Source organism: Sinocyclocheilus grahami, unplaced genomic scaffold (assembly GCF_001515645.1).
Source record: "Sinocyclocheilus grahami isolate Dianchi unplaced genomic scaffold, SAMN03320097.WGS_v1.1 scaffold877.1, whole genome shotgun sequence".
Classification (NCBI taxonomy): Eukaryota; Metazoa; Chordata; class Actinopteri; order Cypriniformes; family Cyprinidae; genus Sinocyclocheilus; species Sinocyclocheilus grahami.
This window is the reverse complement of record NW_015506056.1, coordinates 74,031-100,557: the sequence shown is the minus strand read 5'-3', so window position 1 is coordinate 100,557 and position 26,527 is coordinate 74,031. Positions and strand designations below refer to the sequence as shown.

The 26,527-nt window shown below is 35.9% G+C and overlaps 1 protein-coding gene across 3 annotated transcripts in view; it reads right to left on the bottom strand.

The window, feature by feature from the left end:
- Nucleotides 1–26,527, bottom strand: part of LOC107563502 (rho GTPase-activating protein 42) — a 117,427-nt gene that overhangs the window by 24,284 nt on the left and 66,616 nt on the right. For all 3 annotated transcript variants that reach the window (XM_016248394.1, XM_016248395.1, XM_016248396.1), the window contains exons 4-10: nucleotides 24,472–24,543; nucleotides 8,061–8,162; nucleotides 6,853–6,963; nucleotides 3,927–4,031; nucleotides 1,404–1,533; nucleotides 496–596; nucleotides 298–407 (exon numbers count right to left, since the gene is read on the bottom strand). In XM_016248394.1, the coding sequence (XP_016103880.1) occupies nucleotides 298–407; nucleotides 496–596; nucleotides 1,404–1,533; nucleotides 3,927–4,031; nucleotides 6,853–6,963; nucleotides 8,061–8,162; nucleotides 24,472–24,543 (731 nt within the window). The remainder of the gene's footprint in view (nucleotides 1–297; nucleotides 408–495; nucleotides 597–1,403; nucleotides 1,534–3,926; nucleotides 4,032–6,852; nucleotides 6,964–8,060; nucleotides 8,163–24,471; nucleotides 24,544–26,527) is intronic.

Genomic DNA, 26,527 nt, shown 5'->3' with positions numbered 1-26,527 from the left:
TATAAATATATAAATATATATATATATATATATATATATATATATATATATATATATATATATATATATATATATATATATATATATATACATATATATAACCTGATATAAAATACAACGCATGGTAAAAAAAGCATGGACATTCTTTAAAATTTCTCCTTTTGTGCTCCATGGAAGACACAGTCACACAGGTTCATAACAACATGAGGGTGAATAACAGATGACAATATGTCCATTTTCTCAGGGAGTGTTAAAGATTTAAAACACCTGTACTGTGTCGTCAGTGCAGATACCCACCTTTCAACCACCTCAATATCAAAACAGAAGCGCTTATCAATCGAGTCAGTCTTCCTCCTGATACAGGACTTCAGTCTGAACTTCTCTGTGGGATTTGACATGACACCATTCTGTGAAAAGAGAGAGACAGATAGTGAGGATCTGATGCAAACAGCAGCTATTTTCCTACAGATCACTGAAACATGAGCATCTTTGTACCTGTTTAGCAGTGGGTTTTGCCTCCGTGTTGCACATGCTGAAGGTGTTGCTGCCTTTTTCGTATGTACAATAATGTTGTGTCCATGCGCAACCCAAAGGTCCTGAAACACATACGAGATGTGCATAAGGCATAAGTGATATTCTTGCTTGGCAAAACATTTGTCATTTGCAGCTCCCATGCTCTAAAATTTTAACTAATAAATATATATATAATACTTTTAAATACCTATTGTGAATAGCACAGTTGAAAGATACCCCCCCGACCAAATATTACAAAATGTACTTTACAAACAAGAAAATAAATTTACAATAACACAATACATTATAGGTATGCAAGCAAATAATGGACTACAACAAACTCAGTTTTCCTATTTTAATTGGTTAAAGTACCTACAATTAGCTTTATTTATTTTAATTTTTAATACATTTATAGAATAATTTAGAATATTTATTTCAAATGTTTAAAAAAAGTGTGTATTTAATATGTATGTATACCTTTTATTTCTTTACTGGGATCATTTCATATGTTTGGATTTTAAAATCTATTGTTTTAAAATTATATTATACAATATATTTTTTTAACTAACTGTGTATCCATCCACCAGAGGGCAATGTTATCCTTTCCTAGACCAGGTCATTCACTGTCTTATCTGAAATTCTATAATCTAATTCTAAGAATGTAATCTAACTGTTTACATGTGGAGAGCAATTTAATTCTGGCATTTCCTCTGCAGTATGAAGGAACAGGAAAAACACAGGATGAGACCAAAGTGAGGTCACTTAAGGAAGATAAAAATGAAAACCAAATTAGACATTATATTAAAAAAAAAGTGACTGGTATGGAAGGCCATAGACTGTCTGTCCTTCTGTTTGCTCATTCTTAGTGTCTGAAAAACTGTAACACTCACGTTTCTCCTGGACATAAAGGTAGCTTTCCATTGTCCACTGGCCTGGGGGCTTCTGGTCTTGATCTGCAGATCGAACTCTGTTCATCAGCTTTTCTACTTCTTGCTTGGTGCTCAGAAAGTTGTTTCTTGTCTTCATCCAACAAATAAAAACACATGTACACAAACAGATCATAGGAACAACAACTGCCATTTTAAAATAGCCAATTATATTTAATCTGACAGACGCAAATACATTTAAAACCAGACATGAGACTGAAATAAGTATATAGTAATAGATATTTACAGCATACAGACATGCATAGGAAAGAGGAGCTCTGTTGCAAAAGATAATGATTTTACCATAGTGCATGATTTATACACAAGTCATTATAAAGGAGCTCCAAAGACTTGTAGTAGCAAGTCAAAATGATGTGGTTGCTTTTTTTTTTACATGCTTTTTGCTTGTTAACACAATCGGTTATGTTTAGTGTAAGCATTACTTCTAAAATTTTAGCGCCACTCATGAGGCATTTAATTCTATCCAAACAAAAGTCATCATTACAGAATTATAAGCCATGAACCAAACAGCTATGAAGTGAATCAACTTTGAAGCAAAAATGGATTTGAAAATCAGACAAAAAGAGACAATCACACAGATGATTGTGAATACAAAGAAACATTCAGGTGCACAAAGACTTGTGGTCAACACTGCCCTGTGACTTTTATTGAATAAAATATCTTCACTACTGAAAAGCTACACTTTACTTCTCAGGTGATAATGTTGATGTTTGAAATTTTGCACTGCAAACATCAATGTAGCTTTCCATGCTGTCAAGTGACTATGGTATAAGCGGGATAATCTACAGCAAGGTGTTTATTAAAGGGGTCATATGACAACAGACGTTGCTAAAAAGAACATTATTTTGTGTATTTGGTGTAATGAAATGTGTTTATGCGGTTTAAGGTTAAAAAAACACATTATTTTCCACATACTAGTGTTGTAAATACAACTTAACCACTGATTTCTAGTCGTGTCCTCTTTTGGAAGACCAAACAAATTAGTATCACATGGCGGGCTAGAGTGAGCGGAGGCGGGCGGGCTTGAGAACGGCGCGGCCGGCGGGCTTGCGGCAACCACATGTAACGACCCCGGGCTGGACTCCGCTTCATCCACGGTGAAAGCCAATCCGGAGATCTACAGCGCGAAGTTGATGTATTTCCTCAGCGACCAGCACGGATCAGCTCCAGGCATGACGAAGCGGATATTGTCCTCTTTTGGAAGGACAAACAAAGTAGTTTCGCTTTCACAATGAAACAAACAGAACACAAACACACGACATGGTGGCAGCAACAATACTACAGCGAGAATAAAAGTTACGCCTTCTTTCTTTGCGTGAACATTTGGGCGGCGTTATGCAAATCTTCCCACATCGTGACGTAGACATGTGGGGGCGTGTTAGAACGAGTCGTTTTAGGTAGGCGTGGTTGACTTAAATTTTATAAAGAATATCTCTTTGGATTTGAGACTTTAGTCTTTGCAACTTTACAGATCTTCTTTATGCACCAAGCAGAGCTTGTAACACTCCAAAGAGAAAGGAAAATTTTAAATTGCATCATATGACCCCTTTAAACGACTTTCTGGAATACTTGATTCTGATTGGTCAGTCACAACATTAAAAGATCTAAAGTTTCCTGATAATGACTGACGTCAATACCAACGCTGTATAACAGACAACTTTTGGTATCTGAAGCTGGCACTTCTTTTATCTCATATAACAACGCAGCCTCATTATCTCTTGTTCCATTCAGATTCAACTGGTGCAATAATAGTGCTGCAGTACCAGATGGATATGCATTAGCCTTTACTTAAGGCACACCTAGCCATGAATTATCATTTATGTATATATATATATATATATATATATATATATATATATTCATTTATGTACATACCAAGTGCATTCAAATAGTCTTTCACACTTTGTTGGAAAGAAATGAAAAGAAATGGCTTCATATCCTTCTTTTGTCCTCTAGAGTACTTACATCTCAGGCAAATACATCACTGTGAATTATCAATGCCACTCCTACAATATAAAAGGTGCATGTCCTGCGGTAATGAAATACTGTTAAGGCTAATGTCTCACGCTTTCGCAGCAGCGTTATTTCAGCGTATATATGCCGCAATGCTGACATAGTGCTGCAGCTCAGGTCTTTTGTGCTTTAGAACAAGCTGACATTTTGTGACACCACATCAGCTTTGAGTTTACAGTGACAGTCAAAGGTTAAAGGTCACAGAACCCAGACACAGAGATGCTGACGAGCAGCAGGAAGTGGTCAATATTGCCAATATTGATCAAAGACAAACAGTGCAGGTTACAGCATGAAAACAGAGGGCAAAATGGATGCAAAACTTTTTTATATGTGCCAGGCATAACATCATGTGGCTTTATAAATATTTTCAAAAGTAAAAACACGTTTTTTGGGTCAAAAGGAGGCTACAGTAATTGAAAAAATGAAAGAGAAGCTGGATGGCTCTATACTTACATTCTGCAGGTTAAACTGTAGCTGTTGTTTGTAGGGCTCAAATTCGTGGGCCAGCTCATAACCCTCATGGTAGAATGTGAACAGACCCTGTAGGAAGGACAAGAGCTGCAACCCCAAAGAGATATAAATACAGCAAGATGTAAATAAGTTTCCATCATATGCTTGTTGCACAACATATCCATCTCGTCCTCTTTCTCAGTGCAAACAGGGATTTCTCAATGTTTTGTGTCAGTTTGTAAATTCTGAAGTTTTCACATAACGGCTCAATCAAAAGCCTGACAAGTCCTGCACACAAAGTTAAGCGCAATGTTCTCTACAACAGTATTTTTCCTCATTAAAATTTAAGAAATAAATCAATCAATATTAATTTTGTGAAATGTGTGAAAATGATGTACACTCACTTGATATGAAGACTGTAGTTATCAGGTGCCCAATAAAAACCCCATGTTTAGTTTTACATGGAGAGGGTCGCCTCATGGGGGCAGCCATGTTGAGATCACATGACAAGACAAACACTACTTGCTTTATCTCTGTAAATATTTATATTATTGGATATTTTTGCTCACAAATATAAATTAATTCAGTAGCATTGGTAACTGAAAATGTTCACTTTTGCATGTTTCTGCATCCACACCACTAGGTGTCAGTACAAGTCAGACTTAGGGAAGAGGAGAAATGATACGATTTGATTTTCAGTGTTGGGGAAAGTTACTTTTACAAGTAATGCATTACAATATTGCGTTACTCCCTAAAAAAGTAACTAATTATGTTACTTAGTTACTTTTTATGGAAAGTAATGCGTTACATTACTTTTGCGTTACTTTCGCGTTACTTTTTAAATATGAGCAGGGCTTGATTGCTTTTAACATAAGAAGTTCTATTTATAGCAAATGTAAAAGCCCTTAACACCAAAAAGTGTAATGAATAAACCTCAGGCTGAAGGAAAAGTAAATTCACGTCTGTACAGTAGAATGCAGGAGAAGGTTCAACACTCTTCAGTAATAAAAAAAAACAATGAATCACAATTGTTAGTTTATCTAAAGTCATTTTTGCTTATTAGTATGGTTGAACTGGATCTTCAAAGGTCAGCAGCAAAGACACTGGTTAATAAAATGGGATTAGATACATTTGTGTTATTTAACATATTTAATTATTGCAGGTTTGCGTCATATTCTGTTTTAATTCATTTTGATGAATACTAAATCTGTTTTTTGTGAGTGGGATGAATTAATGCACATTCACATTTAGTCTAGAACTACAGTAACATCATGTTCACACAGCGCACACAACTCCTCTGTGCTTCCGATTTCTCCCAATATGGGGACAGGAGACTTGTCAGTCAATAAATGGGAAAACAAAGTAACTGGAGTTACTTTTTTGAAAAAGTAACTCAGATATTTTCTTGTAAATTAAAAAAGTAATGCGTTACTTTACTAGTTACTTGAAAAAAGTAATCTGATTATGTAACTCGCGTTACTTGTAATGCGTTACCCCCAACACTGATTTTTGAGAAAGAAATTAGAACCCTACAACCTCAAATGACTAAAAAGACATTTAGTTAATATACTAAATTAATCATTTAATAATTGAAAAAATTGTTGTTGCACAGACCTGATGCACACACTGTAAAGAATAATTTTTCAAAGCTGTACGTAAAAATAGTTTCTGGCACATGTTTTACAAGAAAATACCAGTCCTTCTATTTCAAAATTTCACGCTTAAATCAATGTGTTACTTGATATTTTTTGAAATTAGTTGTGACATTTAATAGCAATTTCTGAGTGAAAACTGGTTCAAAGCCATTTTCTTCAGTGTACGGTGAGTGCATTAAGTTAAGACTAATGTTCCATCTATTAATCATTACAGTTATCCCAGCTCTCTTATACTCGAGGCCTGTGCAAAGATTTGACTTTCTGATAGTGACTTTAGCAGAAGACTTCAAAGATGCTGATGTCACACCCTGAAACTCAAGAGCAGACCAGACTGCGGTGCTTCTGGGAGATTAACAGCATCGTTTTTTCCCATGCCAGGGGATAAACACTGGATGCTCTAGCTCACTTTACCGCTCACACTTATGCATATAAATATGCTCAGTGCAGAAACGAGTCATGCAAATTCTGTCCACTGTTGTAATATGTGAGGTCCAGCTGTTGTGTATATCACGCGATCTGTCTGCTGAGTGGAGATTTAGATGCTAAACATGAAAAGGGCTGAAAAAAAAGAACAGTAAGAGGTCTTCCTCTCAAACTATGTTTAACTGCAGAAAACGTTCAGTTATTGTTTTACTTTAAGAGGAAGGATCGATTTTGCTTCAATTTCTGCAATAATGTGAGATTTTCATTTCCTATTGGATTGCATTTAAATTGATATTTTTTTACTGACCAGTGCTGACCATGTTATGTTCACCCAAAAATGAAAAGTCATCATTCTGTCTTCATTCACTCACATTCTTTCTTCTGTGGAAGATATTTTAAGAAATGTCTCAGTGTTTATTTGTCCATTCAATGGAATTCAATGGCAACCAAAACTGTTTGGTTAGCAACATTCTTCAAAATACCTTGTCTTCCACAGATAAAGAAAGTCATACAGGTTTGGAACCAAATGATGGTGAATTTTCTGGGTAAACTGTACCCTTAATAGCTCAGGGGTATTGTGGGACAGGAAATGAGAGCTGAGGTTTGTAATTTGGCATGATAAGACAGTGAGATTACGATTCCAGTGGTCATAAACTGTCCAGCTACTACCTGTTGGCTACAAAACCATTACTGACCAGATGGCTTGATTCTCATTGCAGCACACTGCATGATGGGCATCTGATTTATTTTGCAGGATACACATTTGACTATATGTTTTGCGGTTGTGTGCGTAAGAGTGTGTATTTGTGTCTGAATATAAGAGGACATTTCATGCATCACAAAGATCTTACCGGCTCGACAAATTCAAATTTCTTCTTCTCTTGAACCTCCTGGATTTTGAAGACGTATTCTAGAGAGGCGTCATGAAAGAGTTGCCTTTCCTTATCAATCTGAGCGTCAGCCTGCAAACGAACAAAGAGCGCTGTTACCCTAGAGACGGAGAGAAAGTTATGGCTGCCAGGCTTGTTTGCTCATTTTGGGCTTTGGTTAATGGATACATGTGAGAATTTCTGGCTCAGCTTTGTGAGAATCTGTGTAACAACAAGCTAAACAAACGCAACTGAACAGCACGAAAGAAAAAAGAACAGGAACTGAAGCTTTTAAACGCTTGTTTTTAAAAGGATTAGTCATCCAAAAATGGAAATGTTATCATTATTTACTCATCCCCCTGTTGTTCCAAACCCATATGTCTTTCTTTCTTCTGTAAAACACAAAAGGAAAAATTCAAGCTTTCAAGTTGCAAAAAGAACACTAAGGACTATAAAAGTAGTTCACATGTCTTGTGTGTTATTATTCATTGGTTCCCATTCATTACAATTTCACGGAAAGAGCAGAATATACATTATTCAAATTCTCCTTTTATGTTTAACAAAAGAAAACAAGTCACACAGGTTTGGAATGGCATGAGGGTGAATACATTTTTAAATGAACTATCCCTTTAAATAATTACATCACCACCAATGTTGGCATCAAAAAAAGACAATATTATTGTAATGTATACATAATTTCAGTCTTGCAAGCGCTATTTGTCGCTGTTTTCGAGAACATTAAACAGAATTGTGATTGGTTGTCTTTCTTGCATATATCTAACCATTTAAACTTCTTTGTTGATTTTTTGTGAGTCTAGTGCAGTGGTTCCCAACCCTGGTCCTGGAGGCACCCCAACACTGCACATTTTGCATGTCTCCTTTCTCTGAAACACCAATTTCAGGTCTTGAAATCTCTACTAATGAGCAGATGACCTGAATCAGGTGTGTTTGATTAAGGAGACATACAAAACCGTGCAGTGTTGGGGTGCCTCTAGGACCAGGGTTGGGAACCACTGGTCTTGTGCACCGCAGATAGTAGTCATGATGGAAAGACACTTCTAATACAGCACTGCCTCAGAACTAAGACTAAAACCTAAACCTGAGTTCCCTATTATTCTTTTGATGCCATGTAAGCGTTGGTATTTCCTTCGGAAAATGCAAATCTTAGCCTTATTTGTTGAATGATTCACCTCTTGGAGAGCTGATTCTTTTTTTCTGGACGACAGGTTGAGATGTTTTTCCAGTGAGGAGTAGTACTTTTCCGCCTCCTTGTCAAATTTCTTCTTCCCCTCCTATGGAAAACAAATGGTTACTGGCATTGTATTAGCATATTTAAATAAGATCAAAAAGTCAGTTACGTAAACTGTAAAATTACCAGAGCTGTCAATTACCCCAAACTACTGAACAATGGTTAACACATAATACAAAGCCTTTCTCAGAACTGACTTTTTAGTGTTTTTTAGTGAATTAAGTCGGTCACACAAGTGTTCTATCAGAGCAACAACAGAATCACATTAACTAAGAACATGTTGCACTAATACTTGACAACAACAAAGTGTGTCTGTGATCTGCCTGTCATGCCATTAGGTGGCACTCTAATGCTTTATCACACAAACCCACTCCTGTCTTCCAATGAGATATGCAGTTACTGCTATAGAAACAGTTTAGCCCATAATTGATAAATTGCAAGTAAATAAATATATTGTCAAGGAAATGAAATGACATAAACCAAGCATAAAGACGATTATATACTTAATCATACATAGTTACAAGATAAGATTAATCTCTTTCTGTTCTCAGTAGACAGAGAAGAGCAAATCACACAAAACTCTTGAAAATATACACATAATCGCATTTACAGGCATTTGAATGCAGCTCTGAAATATCATCTAAAGTCTGTGGGTCAGTTATTATTAAGATTACATCCCCTGACTGATGCGTCTGTCAGATTTGCATTAGTCTAAATGCGGACTCATTAATGGCACAGGTAGTACCATAGACAGACTTCTGTGGAAATGCACACAAGAACTGTTCGTTCAAGCATACGAGAAAAAAAGTTTCAGCCAAGAGAATCAAATTACAGGAACACAAACTCACAAAGTATGCTCAATGTCATGGGTATTAAAAGTCAAGATGGTAGTTGTTGTTTTGTCATAATACAGTGACTTTTGAAAGGCCATCAATGCAGAAATGCTGTTTTGGCAGTACAATAGTATAGTTACACCATTGACCAACAGGGGCTAACTGGACCATGGTACTCTGCTAAACCCTGACCACTTGGCTGTGTCCAAAAGCTGAAAAATGCTGCCTCCGAAAGTAGCATATGCACGTCCAAATCCAATGATCATGTGACATCTTGTCTACGGAGATACCCTCATCAGATTTTTGTAAATGTATTAATTAAATATTCACTTAGTTATCACCAAAGCTATATCTATTGCTGCGTCTCAATGTGCCTACTTATACTACGCCCTTAAAGAATGAAAAAGTACACACTTTGTTTTGAGTGTGTAGTAGAAGAGTAGGCAAGCTTTGTGACATACTATCACGTCACACAACTGCGTCTTTAACTGATGCTCTGTCGCATAGATACACGCACCCTGTCACTGTAAACTGGCCTGTCAATCATCTTGTCACAGTTAACATCCTCCACATTGCATTTCATTTAACTCCCTACCGTATTGGAGAGAAAAGAAGTAGCACATTGATCTGCCAGTCGCGGGTCTTTCATGCTTTCATATTTTATGCATAATGATGCATTTAAAAGTTAACGACCAAACAGATGTTTATAAAAGTTCACATTGCTGTTGCAGATGAAATATAACACAGATAACATTAAATAAATATATATTTTTACCAGATTAAATGTTTAATTTTAGTAACTCGAACCGCTTTTTCTAAGTCTCTAACCGCCGGTCGCGCACATCCGCTATGTTTGTAGTTTTTTTACGCGTTTTATTCGTGTTTGTAGTTCTGGACAGAATCCTTCACCATAGCGCAATGGATTGTGGGCAATATTAGCTATTAGAGTGTGCACGGATCCACACTTCAAAAATCGACCTGAAATAGTAGACCATCCAGGGACTTTTGGCATACTCTTTTCAACATACTATGCTTTGGGAGACACTTATTCTAATCTCACATACTATTTAGGATGGATAGTATGAACATTGAGACGCAGGGTATTTTGTTGTAGATCATTAAGAAACCACACGACTGTGGACTTTATACTGACACCTATTGGTGTGGAGGCACCACTGCACAAAACTACACTTACCTGAAAATGTTACCTGGTGCACATTTTATAGGCTAGCTTTAGATGAAGAGTAACAGATGTGAATGATGAATTTAAAATTCAGATATCCATCTGCTTCTTCCATTCCCTGTCACAACTCACAAGATAACTAACTTCACGAGAGGAGATTTCCACACAAGAGAATCCACAACACTGAATCCTTCAAAAGGCCCTGACTCCATTCAGTCTCTTTTCACACCTGAGTTGTCTTGCCTGAGGCCTTTCACGCAGCGATGCAATACGTGGATTCTACAGTTATCGCTATATTCAAAGGTCATATGTAAATTTTAAAGTGCTCTATTTCTTTGCAGCAACTCAAGTTCTGTTCTGAGTGGGAGCATGGGAGATGACAGAGGGTTTGTTTGGACCACTGTCAAAAGAAGCAAGCTGGTTTATTTGAGGGCCAGGGTTAATGCAAGGCCTAGCTGGTTAATGCATGAGCATATATGTGATCCCAATAATTTTTAAGCACCTCAATGCAATTTCTATCAAAAAATGTGCAAATAATTCCAAATATGGAAGCACATTTTCTGAAGAAACGATATACAGAGAAACATGCATACTGAGCATACACAACATATTCTGAAAACTGCTATAGTTGTAGTCATAGACAGTCATGCAGTGAAAGGAAACGACTAGTAAAACTTGAGCTTGTGTGTATTTTCATTCTCATGGGCCCTCCATTAACCCTTTACTCCATATAACGGCTACTGATATGACGTAGTTAAACAGTGCGCTTGAACATTCTCACCACCACACAACATCAGTGACAAAATAATAACAGTCCTGCATCCACCGCGTTTCCAAATTCCTGACAACAATCAATAAATCATTTCAAGATTGTGTCTTTAGATGCTTCCTCTACTATGTCCAGAAAAAAAAGAAAATCGTTCCAGAGGAAACCGTAGTGTCTATATCCCGACTCCTATGGGATACGAGTTAAATAATAAAACAGACAAATAAATGAATAAATACATTAGATAGTGTTTTGACAACCAATAAATTTCCCCTCGGGTTTGTTTGCTTTATATGAGAGGATGACAGAGGAATACAATATACTGGATGTCTTGGCTTGATGACATGTTTTTGTGATATGAATACTGCAAAAACTTGACTGAAAGAAACACAGATTCTCTCTCTCCAACACGAAGATGCTGAGAGAGGGATAATAAGAGAAAGAGGAAAATAGGAGAATTAACAAGCTTGAAATGTATTGGGATTGCCCCATTACTGTCTTAAATCAATGGGATAACTCACTATAACCACTCACACTAGAAGTTAAAAAGCTTCAAAACAACCCAAAGAAATAAGCCAGAGGCTTAATCATAACCAGGCCCACACAAAATCTCGACAGAATTCATTCGTGTTTGTTTATTCCGACAATAATGGAAAATTTGATAAGAATTTATGCCATAAAAAAAAGACTGTAATACTAAAAAGTCTACAAATAACTTCAGAGCTTGTTTATAAGTAGGTCCATGCAGTATCTGCATTCAGAATCTAGATGAAAAAGTGGAAGTCTGCAAAACTGATTTGAATAAGAGTGAAATGTGTTACAGAGATACAGAGTACACTGCAAAAAGTGGTAACCTGCAATTGTTACGTTAAATATATATTTCTGCCTGATTTAACCCATATTAAAATTTGTTTGTATAAATTAATGTATTTAGGTTGATTTAGCTATATTAAATAATATTTTTGACTTGAATAAAACTTGGTTATTTAACTGTCACCATTTTTAGGTTACCATTTTTTACAGTGTATCAAAGGAAACTATAAATACATCATCTTACAAATTGACAATTAGATGTATTTTAAACATTTTAATGATGTGCAGTCACATGAGAGGAAAAATCATAACAGCGACCTAAAAAAAGGTTATTTTTACCAGCAGTAGGTCATGGGGCAGCCATGTTGAGATCACATGACAATCTCTACTAATAATTCCATAACAGCAATAGATAGAACAAAATATAAAATGACTGACTGACTGACTGTCAACACAAAATGGCACATTTCACACATTTGCCATAAATATAACTGTTCTAAAGGACGTTGCAGTTTCATTCATATCAGTAGCAAACTCTGGTCCACAACCAAGTTCGGAAAATAGAGATTATCATCCAAACTAACCAAACTCTGGTGTCAATGAACAAGGGTGTGCAACAAAAGTGTTAGTATAAAAGCATTCCAAACATAGGGGATAAATATAATTTTGCCAATTCATATTTAATATCTCTGGAAATGTGGTGCTTCTACAGGAACAGAATCAATGCAGGGCTACACATAAGGCGCTGAGATGCGCTACCCAGTGTGATCCTCTTCTGTTGCTCCAGCAGGGTCTCCGCTGACCATCAGGGCTTTGTTTCAGACTTTCAACAATTTACTGCCGTCCTCTACTGGGATGACCTCACGTGACCTCTGCTCACGGGGGCAGTGTGAACTGCAGCCAGGTTAAAGACCGCTGTGCAACGGATGGGGCTCTGCATGACGGACAGACTTCAGACCCCCCACAGTGTGACAAAAAAAGCCAGGCAGACAAACATATGTGCATGAGTGCACACACACATACTCACAGAGAATCCTGGAGCCTGCGGAGCCACCTGGCCAGACGGGCTGATGGCACCGATTTTGAGCGATCACTGCCTCAGATGCTGACAGCTCCAAGGGGAAACAAACCAACACCCCCAGGGGTGCACTGCATAAACAGCCCAGGACTCTTTATTCTTTCTCTCTTCTGCTTTTAGAAGACATTAGCCAATATTCAGATCTCTGAGCTTGGTGCCAAATCTAAACAACTGTGATGGAATGTACTGCCATTGCTTATTACATTATGATATGAGTTCTGCGAATAAATATGATAGGATCAACTTACTAAGTACCAGAAGAGGAGAGAAGAGAGAGAAAGGACTGAGACAAGATGAGAGGAAAGGACAATATGAGTGAAGGAGACAAGAATACAAGATGAGACAAGAAGAAAGGCAGAAACTAGAGAAAATAGATGATGAGATGAGCTGAAAAAAATAAAGATACAATAAAAGATGAGAGGAGATGAGATGAGAAGATATGACCAGATGAGAGAGAAAAACAGACAAACTGAGACATGACAAGTGGAGAGGAGAAGAGAGGAGACAATAAAAGAGTGATGAGACAAGATGAAGAGAAAAGAAAAGAAGAAAACAAATTAAGATGATATGATAAGAAAAGAGGAGGAGAGGAGATGAAAAAAGACAAGATAAGACCAGAAGGCAAGAGACAAATTGAGACAAGTGGAGAGGAGAAGAGAGGAGACAAAAAAGAGTGATGAGACAAGATAAAAGAAGAGAAAGGAAAAGAAGAAACAAACAGATGACAGAAGAAGAGTCAAGAGAAGAAGAACCGAGGAGATGAGATGAGATAAGACAGAGAACAACAGTAAAAGAGGACGAGTAAAGAAGATGAAAAAAACTAAGAACATAGGAGAGGAGACAAAACGAGATGAGAGACGATAAAAGAAAAGACAAACTAAGACAAGATGAGCAGTGAAAACAAAATGAGATGAAGAGAAGAGAGAAGATGACAAGATGAGACAGGAGAGGAGACAAACTAAGATAAGATGAGAAGAGACAAAGGAGGGGACAAAATGAGGAGACAAAAAGAAGAAGAGGTAAAGACAAGAGAAAGAGAAAAAACAGAGAAGAGGATTTGATACAAAATAAGAGAGGATAAGAGAAAAGAAACTGAAACAAGAAGATGAGACAAGATGAGAGAAGAGACAAGAACAGAGGAGAGGAGACAAACTGAGATGAGATGAGAAAAGAGAAAAGAAAGAAGAGATGAGCCAAACACAAGATAAAGACAAGAGAAGAGTAGAAGACACAACACAAGATGAGAGAGGACAAGAGAAAAGAGCTGAAATTGGAGAAGAGAAGAGACATGAGATTAGACAATGTGAGAGAACACGTCAAAATAAAGGTTCCAAAAGGGGGTTTTCAGAGTGATGGCATAGAAGAACCAGTTTTGGTTTCCCAAAGAACCTTTCAGTGAACAGTTCTTAAAAGAACCACTTTTTTCTTAGTGTGAAGAACATCTTAATAATCTAAAGAACCTTTTTCTGCTGGAATGACAAGGTTCCATGGTTGGTAAAGGTTCTTTGTGGAACTATTGATGCCAATAAAGAACCTTTACTTTTAAGATTGAAGAGGAGAGGACAAGATGAGAAAAGAGAAGAATAAAAGAGACAATATCTAGAGATAAAATCATAGAAGAGAAGAGAAGAATGAGGATGGAGGTAGATGTTGTTGTCTTAGTCCTGTGCTGCTCTCTAGAGCACTGAGGATCATAATTAGCTGTGACATCCTCAGCATCTTCACACAACACTTCAATTAAACTCATTAAGGTCTAATCTGTCCTCTGTTACCTGATAAGAGCAGGTGGGACATTAGATGTGCCTGAGCAGTCAGTGGAAAACAACTGAAGCTCTACTGGTGCAGTGCAGTGCTCTTGAAAAAAAACAGCTCTTTTTTTTGGCAAATTGTCACATGGTTAATTGGACACAGAGTCCAGCGATGACAATTAAGAAGCAGCACTTCGACTTGAGCTATTTTGATGGCACTCAAAGCATGTTCTCACCTTTCTAGTACAACATATAAACCAAAGAAAAACACAAAAACAAACTTCCATAACGGATGCAGCATAATAACTTAACATAGTATAGAACAGTTCAATAAAGAAAGAAATAAAATACAGTCATTTACAATATTCTAAACACACATCATCACTTTGTGTACCAGGAGTATCTGGAATCGTGTGGATTTTATATGTTGACAACATTTTTTTTTACTAGTCAGACTCTTTTATATCAGCAGATGATATAAACACGTTCTTACTAGGGGTGTGCGATATTGACAAAAAAATGATATCTCGATATTTTATGGGATTTTATCGATAACGATAATTAGACAATCTTTTGCTGAGTGTGTTATTGTGCTGGTACCTTAAGGACTGCCGAAGACAGCTGACTCCTAATGTTTTTAATATTCTTCATATTCTGTGTGGTGGTCAGTTCATACTGATAGAAATTAATCTTTTCCAATAAGTTTAAACTGATTTTTGCATTTTATGGGCATTTTTACCTTTATAAAGCCATTTTTTCTAAAAGTGTCCATTAACTTTTGAGTGAAATTCTTACATTTAATCAGGGAATTAGAATTATAAGACATTTGGGCTGTTACCAAGCAAATTAAATCAACACAGAAGCTGCATCTGAAGTGGCATTTAGCATTTAGAACATTACTTTAGAATTGTTGAAGACATGGTTTAAAATGGCAATCCAGGCTGACTGGAAATATATGAATCTGCCTACATTTCAGTTTCCAGGTGAAGTCAAGTTTCTTTTTCACACAAATTATGATTACAAGGACATGATTATTGATTAATAATTTGTCTCATAAATGGTATAATTTAACGAGAGGTGTTTTTGTCCCCAAATTCAGAAGCATGTATCGCAAATTAATTACATGGCCTTTCTATATTGTGAATATTCAATGCTAAATTATATGACAAACAAGTTTTTTAGAAAGAATAATTTAAAAACGAAAAAAGAACGATTAGGGATAATCAATCAATTATGAATAATTTACTGCCATTGTTCAATCTGCCAATTTGTAATCATGTAATCCATAAAAGTAACTGTAATCTGATTATAAGCATTTTAAAATGTATTATAATCTAATTACAAGTACTAAATTTTTTATCCAGATTACAAGTAAAAAGTTACTACCCAGCACTGGATATGGCATCAAAACGCTTTTACCATAGTGCATGATTTATAATTTAATACATTTTAATACCAATATCAATAAAAAAGCTACTTTCATAAAAAAGGTTGATGTTTACTGAATTAAAATAAACTACTTCAGACAAAAGGTGTTTAAAATTGTGAAGTGTTGAAAATTCAATTCAGTAATGGTAAACTGTGTATATCCATACATGTACATTTTAACCCCAAATCTTGTTTTTAAAAAGTCCAGTAAACTTTTTAATATCCATTTATTTTGAAAAGTTTTTCATCGGAAAGTATGGATAAAAACTGATCTACTAAACAGCTGCCAATGTAGATGGTAGACATCTAAAAACATACTGGTTTCTTAAATTTAATATTTAATCAAATAGAGAGTTACAAACGAAAGGACGGGTGTCTATCAGTTTCTGAAGTCTGTGAACATAAAGTACAGATGGTGTAATTCTTGCTCATGATTACACAGTTGCTCGCCGCTCACAATGTGCTTCTTTCTTTCAGTAACTGCATGCTTGCACAATGTTCCGAGTTTTACGGTTACCTTGAATGTCATCAGATATGCGCTGGTCTAGGGAAGTGGGAGTGTGTCGAGATTGAAGGTGCGAGTTTTTGTGTAAGCGAGGTCTTGTCTGTGAATTTCTGAGTGGTTAAGGACATAAACAAAGTCTCAGCTCTTTCTTTGACCAGGGTTAGCTCAACCTGCCGGCTGGAAATGCAAGGTCTCGAACTGAATACTGTACATCCACAATCTCAGTGAGACACTTTTTTGTAACGTGTACCTTGTAAAATAGAATCCTAACTGAAAAGGAACCTCACAAATTAAACTGAAAACACACCTACATACAGCTATGCATGAAGTGCCACACTGATGCCCTGAAGATATGAAATCTTCTTGAGGTGTGACTACAACCTCAAAAAATTTTACGCTAGGGGCTCCAAGGCGTGTCATAAACATGATCGTACATGTTGATGCAAAACAAACACTCTGAACACACACATTTCCACATAATCAACACTTCTCTTTCTTCACTTCTTTCAAACTGCTTTTACGTGCTATGAATCAAAAGAAGCCTTCATCGTAAGATATCTAACTATATACTGTATAGGAACTTTTTAGAAGATGAATCTCATTTTTGTGGTCTTCTGTTTGCCATTCTGTCTGCCTAACCACTTAGTCAATCTCATAACGGCATGTTTCATTAGCAAAGTCTCGGTCGGGGCAGATGTTCAATCACCCCCTGCCTTCTGCCACCTGCTCCAGCCACCGTCAGTCCAGAGGTGGCTTCACACGTGCCTCGTATCTCCAGCCGTCACTGTGACAGAAAACCACGGGCCCACATCCATCATTACTCCATATATCTCTGTAGGCCTTGATGATCTAACTTCTGCTGGGCAAACGGGTACTTTTTAAAGTTTGTGAGGTGATTTTCATTTCCAGTGATATCGTTGACTTGTTTCAACCCAACTTTGGGTCAAATATGGACTAACCCAACCATTGGGTTAAATTTTTACATTCAAATTTTAACTCAAAAGTTGGGTTAGTCCATATTTGACCCAAAGTTGGGTTGAAAAAACCCAGCATTTTTTAGAGTGTATTTAAACTGAACTGAGCTGGATGATGACATCACTGAATTGAATGATGAACTGTCTTTAACTGAAAAATGAGTGTTTACTATTGTCATCTTGCATTATTGACACACTATTTTCCTAATTAATGCGGTTCAGTTGCTTTGACACAATCTGTATTGTTAAAAGTGCTATATAAACAAAGGGGACTTGACTTGATTTTTAAAGTACATTTTGTGTGAGATATTAAATTCTATCAGATACAGAAATGGAATTTTGCCATATCAAGCTAAATTAATAAATTTTAATACTTGTTGTGGTATAATTATTCCTTTAGGAAGTTAACAGGGTTGACAGTTTATGTTATGTTAGGTTATGTTACAGTTAAGTTTGATCTATTTGACTTTACGTTTGGTGCTTGAAGTCATGAAACTAAAATGGGCTTTTAGAATGAGAATTTAAATGTGATGTTTTGAGGGTTAAAGGAAGGTAACAGGGTTGACAGTTTTATGTTTTATGAATTTGACTTTACAAGTTTGGTGCTTGAGGTCATGAAACTAAAAGGTGCTTTTAGAACGAGAATTTAAATGCGATGTTTTGAGGGTTAAAGAAAGGTAACAGGGTTGACAGTTTTAGGTTTTACATATTTGACTTTGTTTTGTGTGTGAGGTCATGAAACTAAAAGGTGATTTTAAAATGAGAATTTAAATGTGATGTTTTGAGGGTTAAAGAAAGGTAACAGGGTTGACAGTTTTAGGTTTTACATATTTGACTTTGTTTTGTGTGTGAGGTCATGAAACTAAAAGGTGATTTTAAAATGAGAATTTAAATGTGATGTTTTGAGGGTTAAAGAAAGGTAACAGGGTTGACAGTTTTAAGTTTTACATATTTGACTGTTTTGTGTGTGAGGTCAAGAAAAAACTAAAAGGTGATTTTACAATGAGAATTTAAATGTGATGTTTTGAGGGTTAAAGGAAGGTAACAGGGTTGACAGTTTTATGTTTTACGTATTTGACTTTACAAGTTTGGTGCTTGATGTCATGAAACTAAAAGGTGCTTTTAGAACGAGAATTTAAATGTGATGTTTTGATGGTTAAAGGAAGGTAACAGGGTTGACAGTTTTATGTTTTACATACATTATTTGACTTTAATTGTTTTGTGCTTGAGGTCATGAAAGTAAAAGGTGTTTCTTAGAGAATTTAAATGTGATGTACCACACAAAAGTATATGGTAACAGGGTTGACAAATAATCTGTGAACAAAACTTCACATATCTTTACTATCAAAATATCATAAATATATAGACACAGTCTAGTTGCACTTAGCTCTAATCTGCTAAATGTGACTACAAGTCATGAAGATATTAAAATATTATAAACAGCAACATGATTTTCTGTTAAGCTACTTCGAAATAATGTGCATATAGGCAATACAAATAAATTTGACCTTACTTAAATGCTAGAATTAATTTTCATAATTTTGTTTAATAATCAAAACTGTAAATATGTGTAAGTAAACACAGGAAAGATTAGGCACAGACAAAAAGAAAATAACACACAAAAAGTATATAATAAAGTAAAAGCATTTTTATAATATTTCTAGAAAATGCCACATAACACATTAGTTAGCATTAACAGAGTACAAGTTGGCACTAGCTAGTCATTGTTGAAGTTATGTATATGAGAGACACAGATGTTTTGTAGAATGACCCAGCTGGTTTCTATGGCCAAATTGGTAAGTAACATTTTTGTTATCAATGAACTATGCAAACCTATTTTCATGGCAAAGGTAACAAATGGTTACTGTAATTTTTAGTTCAGTGAACTAGATAATACTGTTGGCAATAAATGTATCGGCATATGTTAAGTTTGTGGTCCAGTTTGAGAGTGTAGTTTTATTTATTTATAGATTTCTGAGCTGATATACTGATTTGATGACCTGTTGGTGCCAGTTTTATGAGACGTGGCTCACAGGGAATTACACATGCCAGTCTTAACACCATTAGCTGAGATCATTAACTTCTGTTCTGGGGTAGATACGTATGTGCCAGTGAGTGACATTTGCAGAGGAAGGGAAAAGTGAATAAGACAAATGTGAAAAATAAAACTAAATACCAATAAGTCGAGTATTTGTTTTAAAACAGCAAAAAATAAAAATAAATAATAAACATTCATTGTAACTGAATATGGAGAAGGGCGAACACTACAATTCTACAAAATCTGTCCTCATGTTCCTTTAAAATTGCACAGCTTGTGATTCTGAGCTTTGACGACCCATATGTAATTGCTCTCCCATAGTAAAAACTAGTGCTGTCAAGACCGATTAATCGCATCCAAAATAAAAGTTTTTGTTTACATAATATATGTTTGTGTACTGTGTATATTTATTATGTATATATAAATACACACACATACAATATATATTTTGAAAATATTTACATGTATATACATTTATATATTTATGTTATCATATTTTATAATATACATAAATATATTTAATATAATTATATAAACATAACATATTTGTCTTAAATATATACATGCATGTGTTTGTATTTATATACATAATAAATGTGTACAGTATACACACATATATTATGTAAACAAAAACTTTTATTTTGGATGCGATTAATCGTTTGACAGCACTAGTAAAAACCTTGTTCCTGTGACGTGCCGAGGTGTTTGGCCAACAGGAAATAAATTGTTCGGGCTTTGGGCTTGAGCGGCCCTTTTATCGGCCACTGACCTCACTCCGTTAACCAGCTGGAGCTGCAGCAAGGCTGTAATTCCCTAATAAGGGCGTCTATACCTCCCAACCACCTTCTGAACACTAAATTTGAGCAAGAAGGAGGTCTGGCAGCCGGCCGATCCTCCACATTCCCATAATCCTTTAGTAAGGCTCCTGACTCCACAGCTAGTGTTCAATCCTTTCTCCACATTTAGAGTATGTTTATAGTAGAGGAGAAAGGTATAAGCTATTAAAAGCAAGTGGTTGAAAAGGAGATAAAGAGTGAAAGAAGAGACTTGGGTGATGACTGTGATAAGTGCACTTTCTGCAGAGAGAGGTTGAGGTGAATGTTTAGTTTACAAAAACAGAGTGAGATATACAACAGTACAATAAAAAAGGCATATAAAATCATGCCTATATATAATATATAGGCATGATTAGTATATATATATTCTGAAAACAGCTTTTGTGTGTGTGTGTGTATGTGTGTGTGTGAGAGAGGATTTTCTCATTAGCTCTCAAATCTAATTTGCACTACTATATAATCAAAGTTGCAGCATCACAATCGGAAGCGTTTGACCTTATGTGATATTAATCCTGGCACAAATATAAAGCTTTGCCACAGCTGAAGATTTGCAGCGAACAATGTGAATTCATGAAACATTGATTTTGTTTCTAAAATCATTCCTTTCCATAATTAGGTACAAACAACAATTGTATAATCTATACAGGATTTACACATTCTACCTATTTTCACGAATAAAGTCTATTTTATGGAAGAGGATCAATATTCTACTAAATTTTTCATTTTGTTTTCCATAGAAGAAAAGAAAATCATGTGGGGAGGAAATAATGACAAAATTGATATTTTGGGGTAAACTATACCCACTATACTATATATATATTTTTTGTACTGAAAAGTAAGAGAGAGCTTCACAACACCACAATGGTTGATCTCAATTAATGAGAATCCGCCTCTGCTTGCATTGTGTCCACCCATCCGCTCAAAAGCAGAGAGAATACTGGTCCTCTGGTCCTGCAAGTGAACCTTACACAAAGCACAAGCCACATGCACAAACCCTTTTCATGCAAAATAAATCAAAAGTGGCTTTGAGGTAGGAATATAAATCAGAGGACCTGGGTTATATACAGATGGTTGAACCTAACACTCGCCCCAAGGAAGACACTCAGCATGTGTGTTTGAGTGTATAGGTATATATTTATTTCGGACTGAGTGTAGTTGTATATATGTGTGACTGAATATGTGCGTGTGATCTTTCAGACCCCAAGGGGCTCAAACTGCTGAACATTTTGATGTTGCTTATTTTAATGTATAATGAGTTTCTACCTTACAGCGAGGCAGCCAAGTGTGTGTGTATGTGTGTGTGTGTTTGGAAACGTGTTTGTGTGTAGACTGTGGACAAGTTTTGTTTGGACTATGTTCCACCAAAATCTGCCACTGCGTTGTTTATGATTTAAAATATTCCTTATAAGGTGTTTGCTGTTAGCATGGTTTGAATTTATTATTATTATATGTCTGAAGATAATAATATTTTATGAATGTTTAGCCATTACGAGAGTTCCTTCATACCACTAACTAAAAAGTGCAATTCAATTACCATGTTTGCCATGCTGTGTAGTATCTTTGAAGTATCTTTGTATCTAGGTGCACATCATAGTATTTCTTATATGATTTCATTATTTTACTATGGTACCACCACAGTAATTTGCAGTACCACACAGTGGGCCTCATTTATCAATCTAACGTAGAAACGAGCGTAGATCTGTGCGCACAAATCAACTTCCGACAGAGTTCACGTGTGATTCAGTAAACATTCGTATGCCGCCAATCTCATCGTATGAATGATCGCACATTGATAAATGTGGCGGCAGAAAACAATCGTCATTTGAATATCACGCCCCTAAAAACAACCTGGTCTAGAAGCCTCACCCCTAGAGTTTATGACACGGAGAAACGAAACGCGGCCAAAAAGAGGAAGTAATCTCGTCAAAGAGAAATTGATCTTACTCCAAAAACACCCAGTAACCTTGTAACTGCAAACAATTAGGCTACATTAATTTATGTAATTTATATATATATTAAAATACTCGTAAATATAAACAGCCTATTTAGTTCCCGTCACTCTACAACAAATATTTTAAATTTAACGGTATTCAGAACAGAACAAGAATGAAAAATAAGTAGTTATAAAATGATATATTCAACTATAAAATAAAACAAATTAGGCTATAGTGGCATTCATTATAAACAGCATACAAATGTCAAGAAAAACTGAAATGACATTGAATGGCTCACGAGCCTGTCTCATACCACAAGAATCCAAATGTTTCCATTTTTGCCATATTTGTAACATTTGTTTGCATAACTATTATTCATTATGTAGCCTAAACATTATACTTCACTCATGTTCTAATATCCGTGTAAAATCCTTCACATGCACAAAAATGTTTGTTTGGGCACTGCACGCTGATTTTACAGAGGACATTTTTTAAATAAACAGTGTAACTTGTTTGGTTTACTGCATTTTAGTTTGATGATGAATGGCTGAAATGTCAGGCGACGGTAGAACTCATGTTGTTTGTGTGCGTGAGGTGCCTGTGCGATCAGATGGATATAAATCAAATAAAGATATAAAGAAAAGTAATAAAATGCATTAAGAGTGTCACAAAAACGAGCGTAGCCTATACTTGTTGCACAGTGTTTCCTTTTGTTAATCTGTTAATTATATTATAGCCTATTATATATTTTGTGCGATCCTATTTATTTTATTCCTTTTATAGACTTAATTTCTGTTTTTCTGCTTTCACAGAAGCGTTGCAGGTGCATGATGCGACGATTGAATCCTCACGGTCTTGTTTATGCTGCTATTTGCGCATATAAAGCTAAAGCCCTGTACAAAACAACAACAACAACAAAAAAAGACATCCTAATCTTACTGGTTAACGATCGACTAATGAGCTTCGTTTGACGGTTAGGAAAATAAAAATGAACAAAATGCTGTCATTCTACAATTCTCCACCGTATTTACTATGCTGCGCGCAAGTTCAGGTAACTCAAAAACTTGCGAACACTAGCGGAGACCAGACGTGAGATTTGATCGTAGCCACCGCTCACGTCCATATTGATAAATTCCAAGTTTTTCGTTGAAACGACCGTACGCCCAATTTTCTGTCGTATGTTCGTTTCGTAAATGAGGCCCAGTACCTGCATTAAAACATACAATACAAATGTTTTTAAGATGATGGTTTATTTATGCTTTTCCACACAATATATCTTGCTTAATCACTATTTTAAAGGCATTGTATTTAATTTTTTGACTGAACTAAAGCATAAAAATACCATAATATATTTGCAGATTTTTAGGAAACATGCTAAGTTCACATATTTGTTTCTTCAACAAACAATGCTACAGTCAGTTATTCTGCCAGATGCAAAAATTGGAAGTGACCTGATGGCCTACACAATACAACACATTGAAAGCACTATAAGCCTCAATTTCATACCACTTTTGAGAAGTACAGTGACCGTACCATGGTACAATGATGGTATTACCATATCTCTCAATATATACACTACCAAAGAATTGTTCCTTCACATAATAACACAGTACTAGCAAAAAGTATATTGTAATACTAAGCTCCTTATTTGTTAGTTGTATGAAGGCAGACTTGTAGTAGCTGAACATTCATAAAATATTACTCTCTTTATGTATTTAATATATGCATCAAATCATGCTAACAGTGAAAACTTTATAAGGAATCATTTAAATCATAAATACACAGTAGTAACAGTGTTTTGATGTACATTAACATAATGAATTGTTGCCGTATTCATATACTACGGTATTTACTTGGTATTCTAAGATACTTTAAATAATAAATGGCAGGGCAAACATGTACTTTTTAGGTATTAAGGCACTCTTGTAATGGCTAAACGTTCATAAAACATTACTATGTTCAGGTATTTATTATATCCATCAAAACATGCTAACAGCAAAAACCTTATAAGGACTAGTTTAAATCCTAAATAACCCAGTAGCAGATTTTAGCTAAATATATTCCAAATAAGATTTGTCCTGTCTAAACGCAAACACGTTTCCAAACACACACACACAAGCATAAATAAGTCAGTAGCATATTTTAGCCTCGCTGGTACCTAGACCAAATACCAGGGTATTTTTGGTTATTGTCTAAAGTGATATAGGATGACTTACCTTGGTTGCTCCGATCTGCTCTTTCCGGAATCTCTCCAAGGGTGTGATCAGGACATCATCAGCATTCTGTATCTGCAAACAGTCAAGCACAGAAGCAAGGTATTTCATGAGAAAACCATCTTCATTAAACTACATGAACTTCTGTGAGGTTCACAGCTTGAATTAAAGTTAGAAGGCACATGTAACATTAACGCCAAAAGCTGAGAATTTTAACAAGCTCACTTTTATGAGCAAATTTGTGGTGCGAGTTTACATTTCTGCTTGTGAGAACATTCACACTAACACTTCAGGAGAGCAGTAATGATTAGTGTGATAAAACTTCATTCATCAGTAATCATTTAATGAGAATTTCAGAGCACACTGCTGCAGTACACGCCACGACTATTCAAATTAGGAAAATTAGCAATAATATGAACACTGTGAATTTGAGCAAATGGTTTTTTGTTTTAAACAGGCCATGAAACACACCGACGTTGTCAGAGCCCAGAGAAATATGGCCCTCAACAAGCAGAGGAGGAGTTTTACGTCCACAGATACAGTATGAAATATGTCTCAATATCTCTATATCATGCGCTCAAAAAGCCCCTCACAGCACACTGACAGAGATAGCAGGAGACTCTGTCAGTTACAGCATCAGTCTGTGCGTGTTTGTTCGCCTACACTGTTCCAGATCCCAGGGTGTTCTGGGTGCAGACATATAATAATTACAGATAATGCTTAAAGTAACCTTTATACACTCTAAAAAATGCTGGGTTAAATATAACCCAGCGCTGGGTTAAAAAGGGACAAACCCAACCGCTGGGTCAAAACAACCCAATAGCTGGGTTTGTCCCTTTTCAACCCAATTTTTTAGAGTGTAGAAGAATAAACATTCCCTGACACACTTTGCACAGGTATCACGAAAGGCATCTATTGTGCATGTGTCATAACCAGAATATTTGTGAAAGCCAGAAGCAGCTTTAACTGTACAGAACCTTAAACTGCATGCATGCATTTTAAGATTGTTCATGTTGTGCCCAAGAACAACTGAGAGCAGGATCCTAATTCTATAAAGGTCAACAGTGCCTCTGCACATGGTTGATGAATTATGTCTATGATTGGCTTTCCTGTAGTGCTTTTTGTTGCACAGCTGAATCAGCCTGCTTCTGAACATGCTGTTCATTCCTACAGGCATGTCATGGAGGGGGTGGAGAGTGCTGTCCATAATGTTGTCCAGCAGCTTGGACATCATTCTCCTCTCCTCTACAACCTCCAGATTCTTCTGTTCCTCTCCAGTGAAAAAGTCTGCTTTCTTGATGAGCTTGTTCATCTCCAGCATTACTCCCAGAGCCCCAGCTCACTACAGTGTAGAACAAGGCAGTCACATCAACAGACTGAAAGAACACGTGCAGCTACATACACCTGAGAAAAACCTGAGATTTCATTGCTCTGGCCCTTTTTAAAAAGATGAAGAGTCTCAGTGTTTTTATCCAGTCTGCTGTCAATGTGAACCCCAAAGGTTTCAAACCAGGGATCTATGATATTATATTATATTAAACTGTTCCAGTCCTTGATTCTGATTGGAAAATAAGCAATCAAATAAACATAGCTTTAGAAAGAAATATTTATTTGACTCAGCATCGAATTTATTACACCTAAACTTATAGGCTACAGTTACCATGATTTTTTTTATCAGCTGCTGAATTTGAATTGGTATTTACAGACCGTTTATTGCAGCTCGGAGATAGCATGAATGCATTTACACTGCAATTTTAAATGCCATAAATAATGCAGTGAGATTATTAATGGGTGTTAAATGGACAGTTCACCCAAAAATGAAAGTTCTGTGTTGCACAGAAATGCACAACAGTTCTGCTGTGGCTTTATGAATTATATTTTTGTTGGCAAAGTTGAGCAAAAACAGACAACAATACTGTGTCTAAAATAATTGACTAACTTCTTATTAATTAAAGTCTTGTATAAAATGTATATTTGCATTCATGCTATTCAGGACAAAAACAGCACTCATTGCTCATGTGATATTGCTTAACTATATGGTATGATATAAATTTGAAAC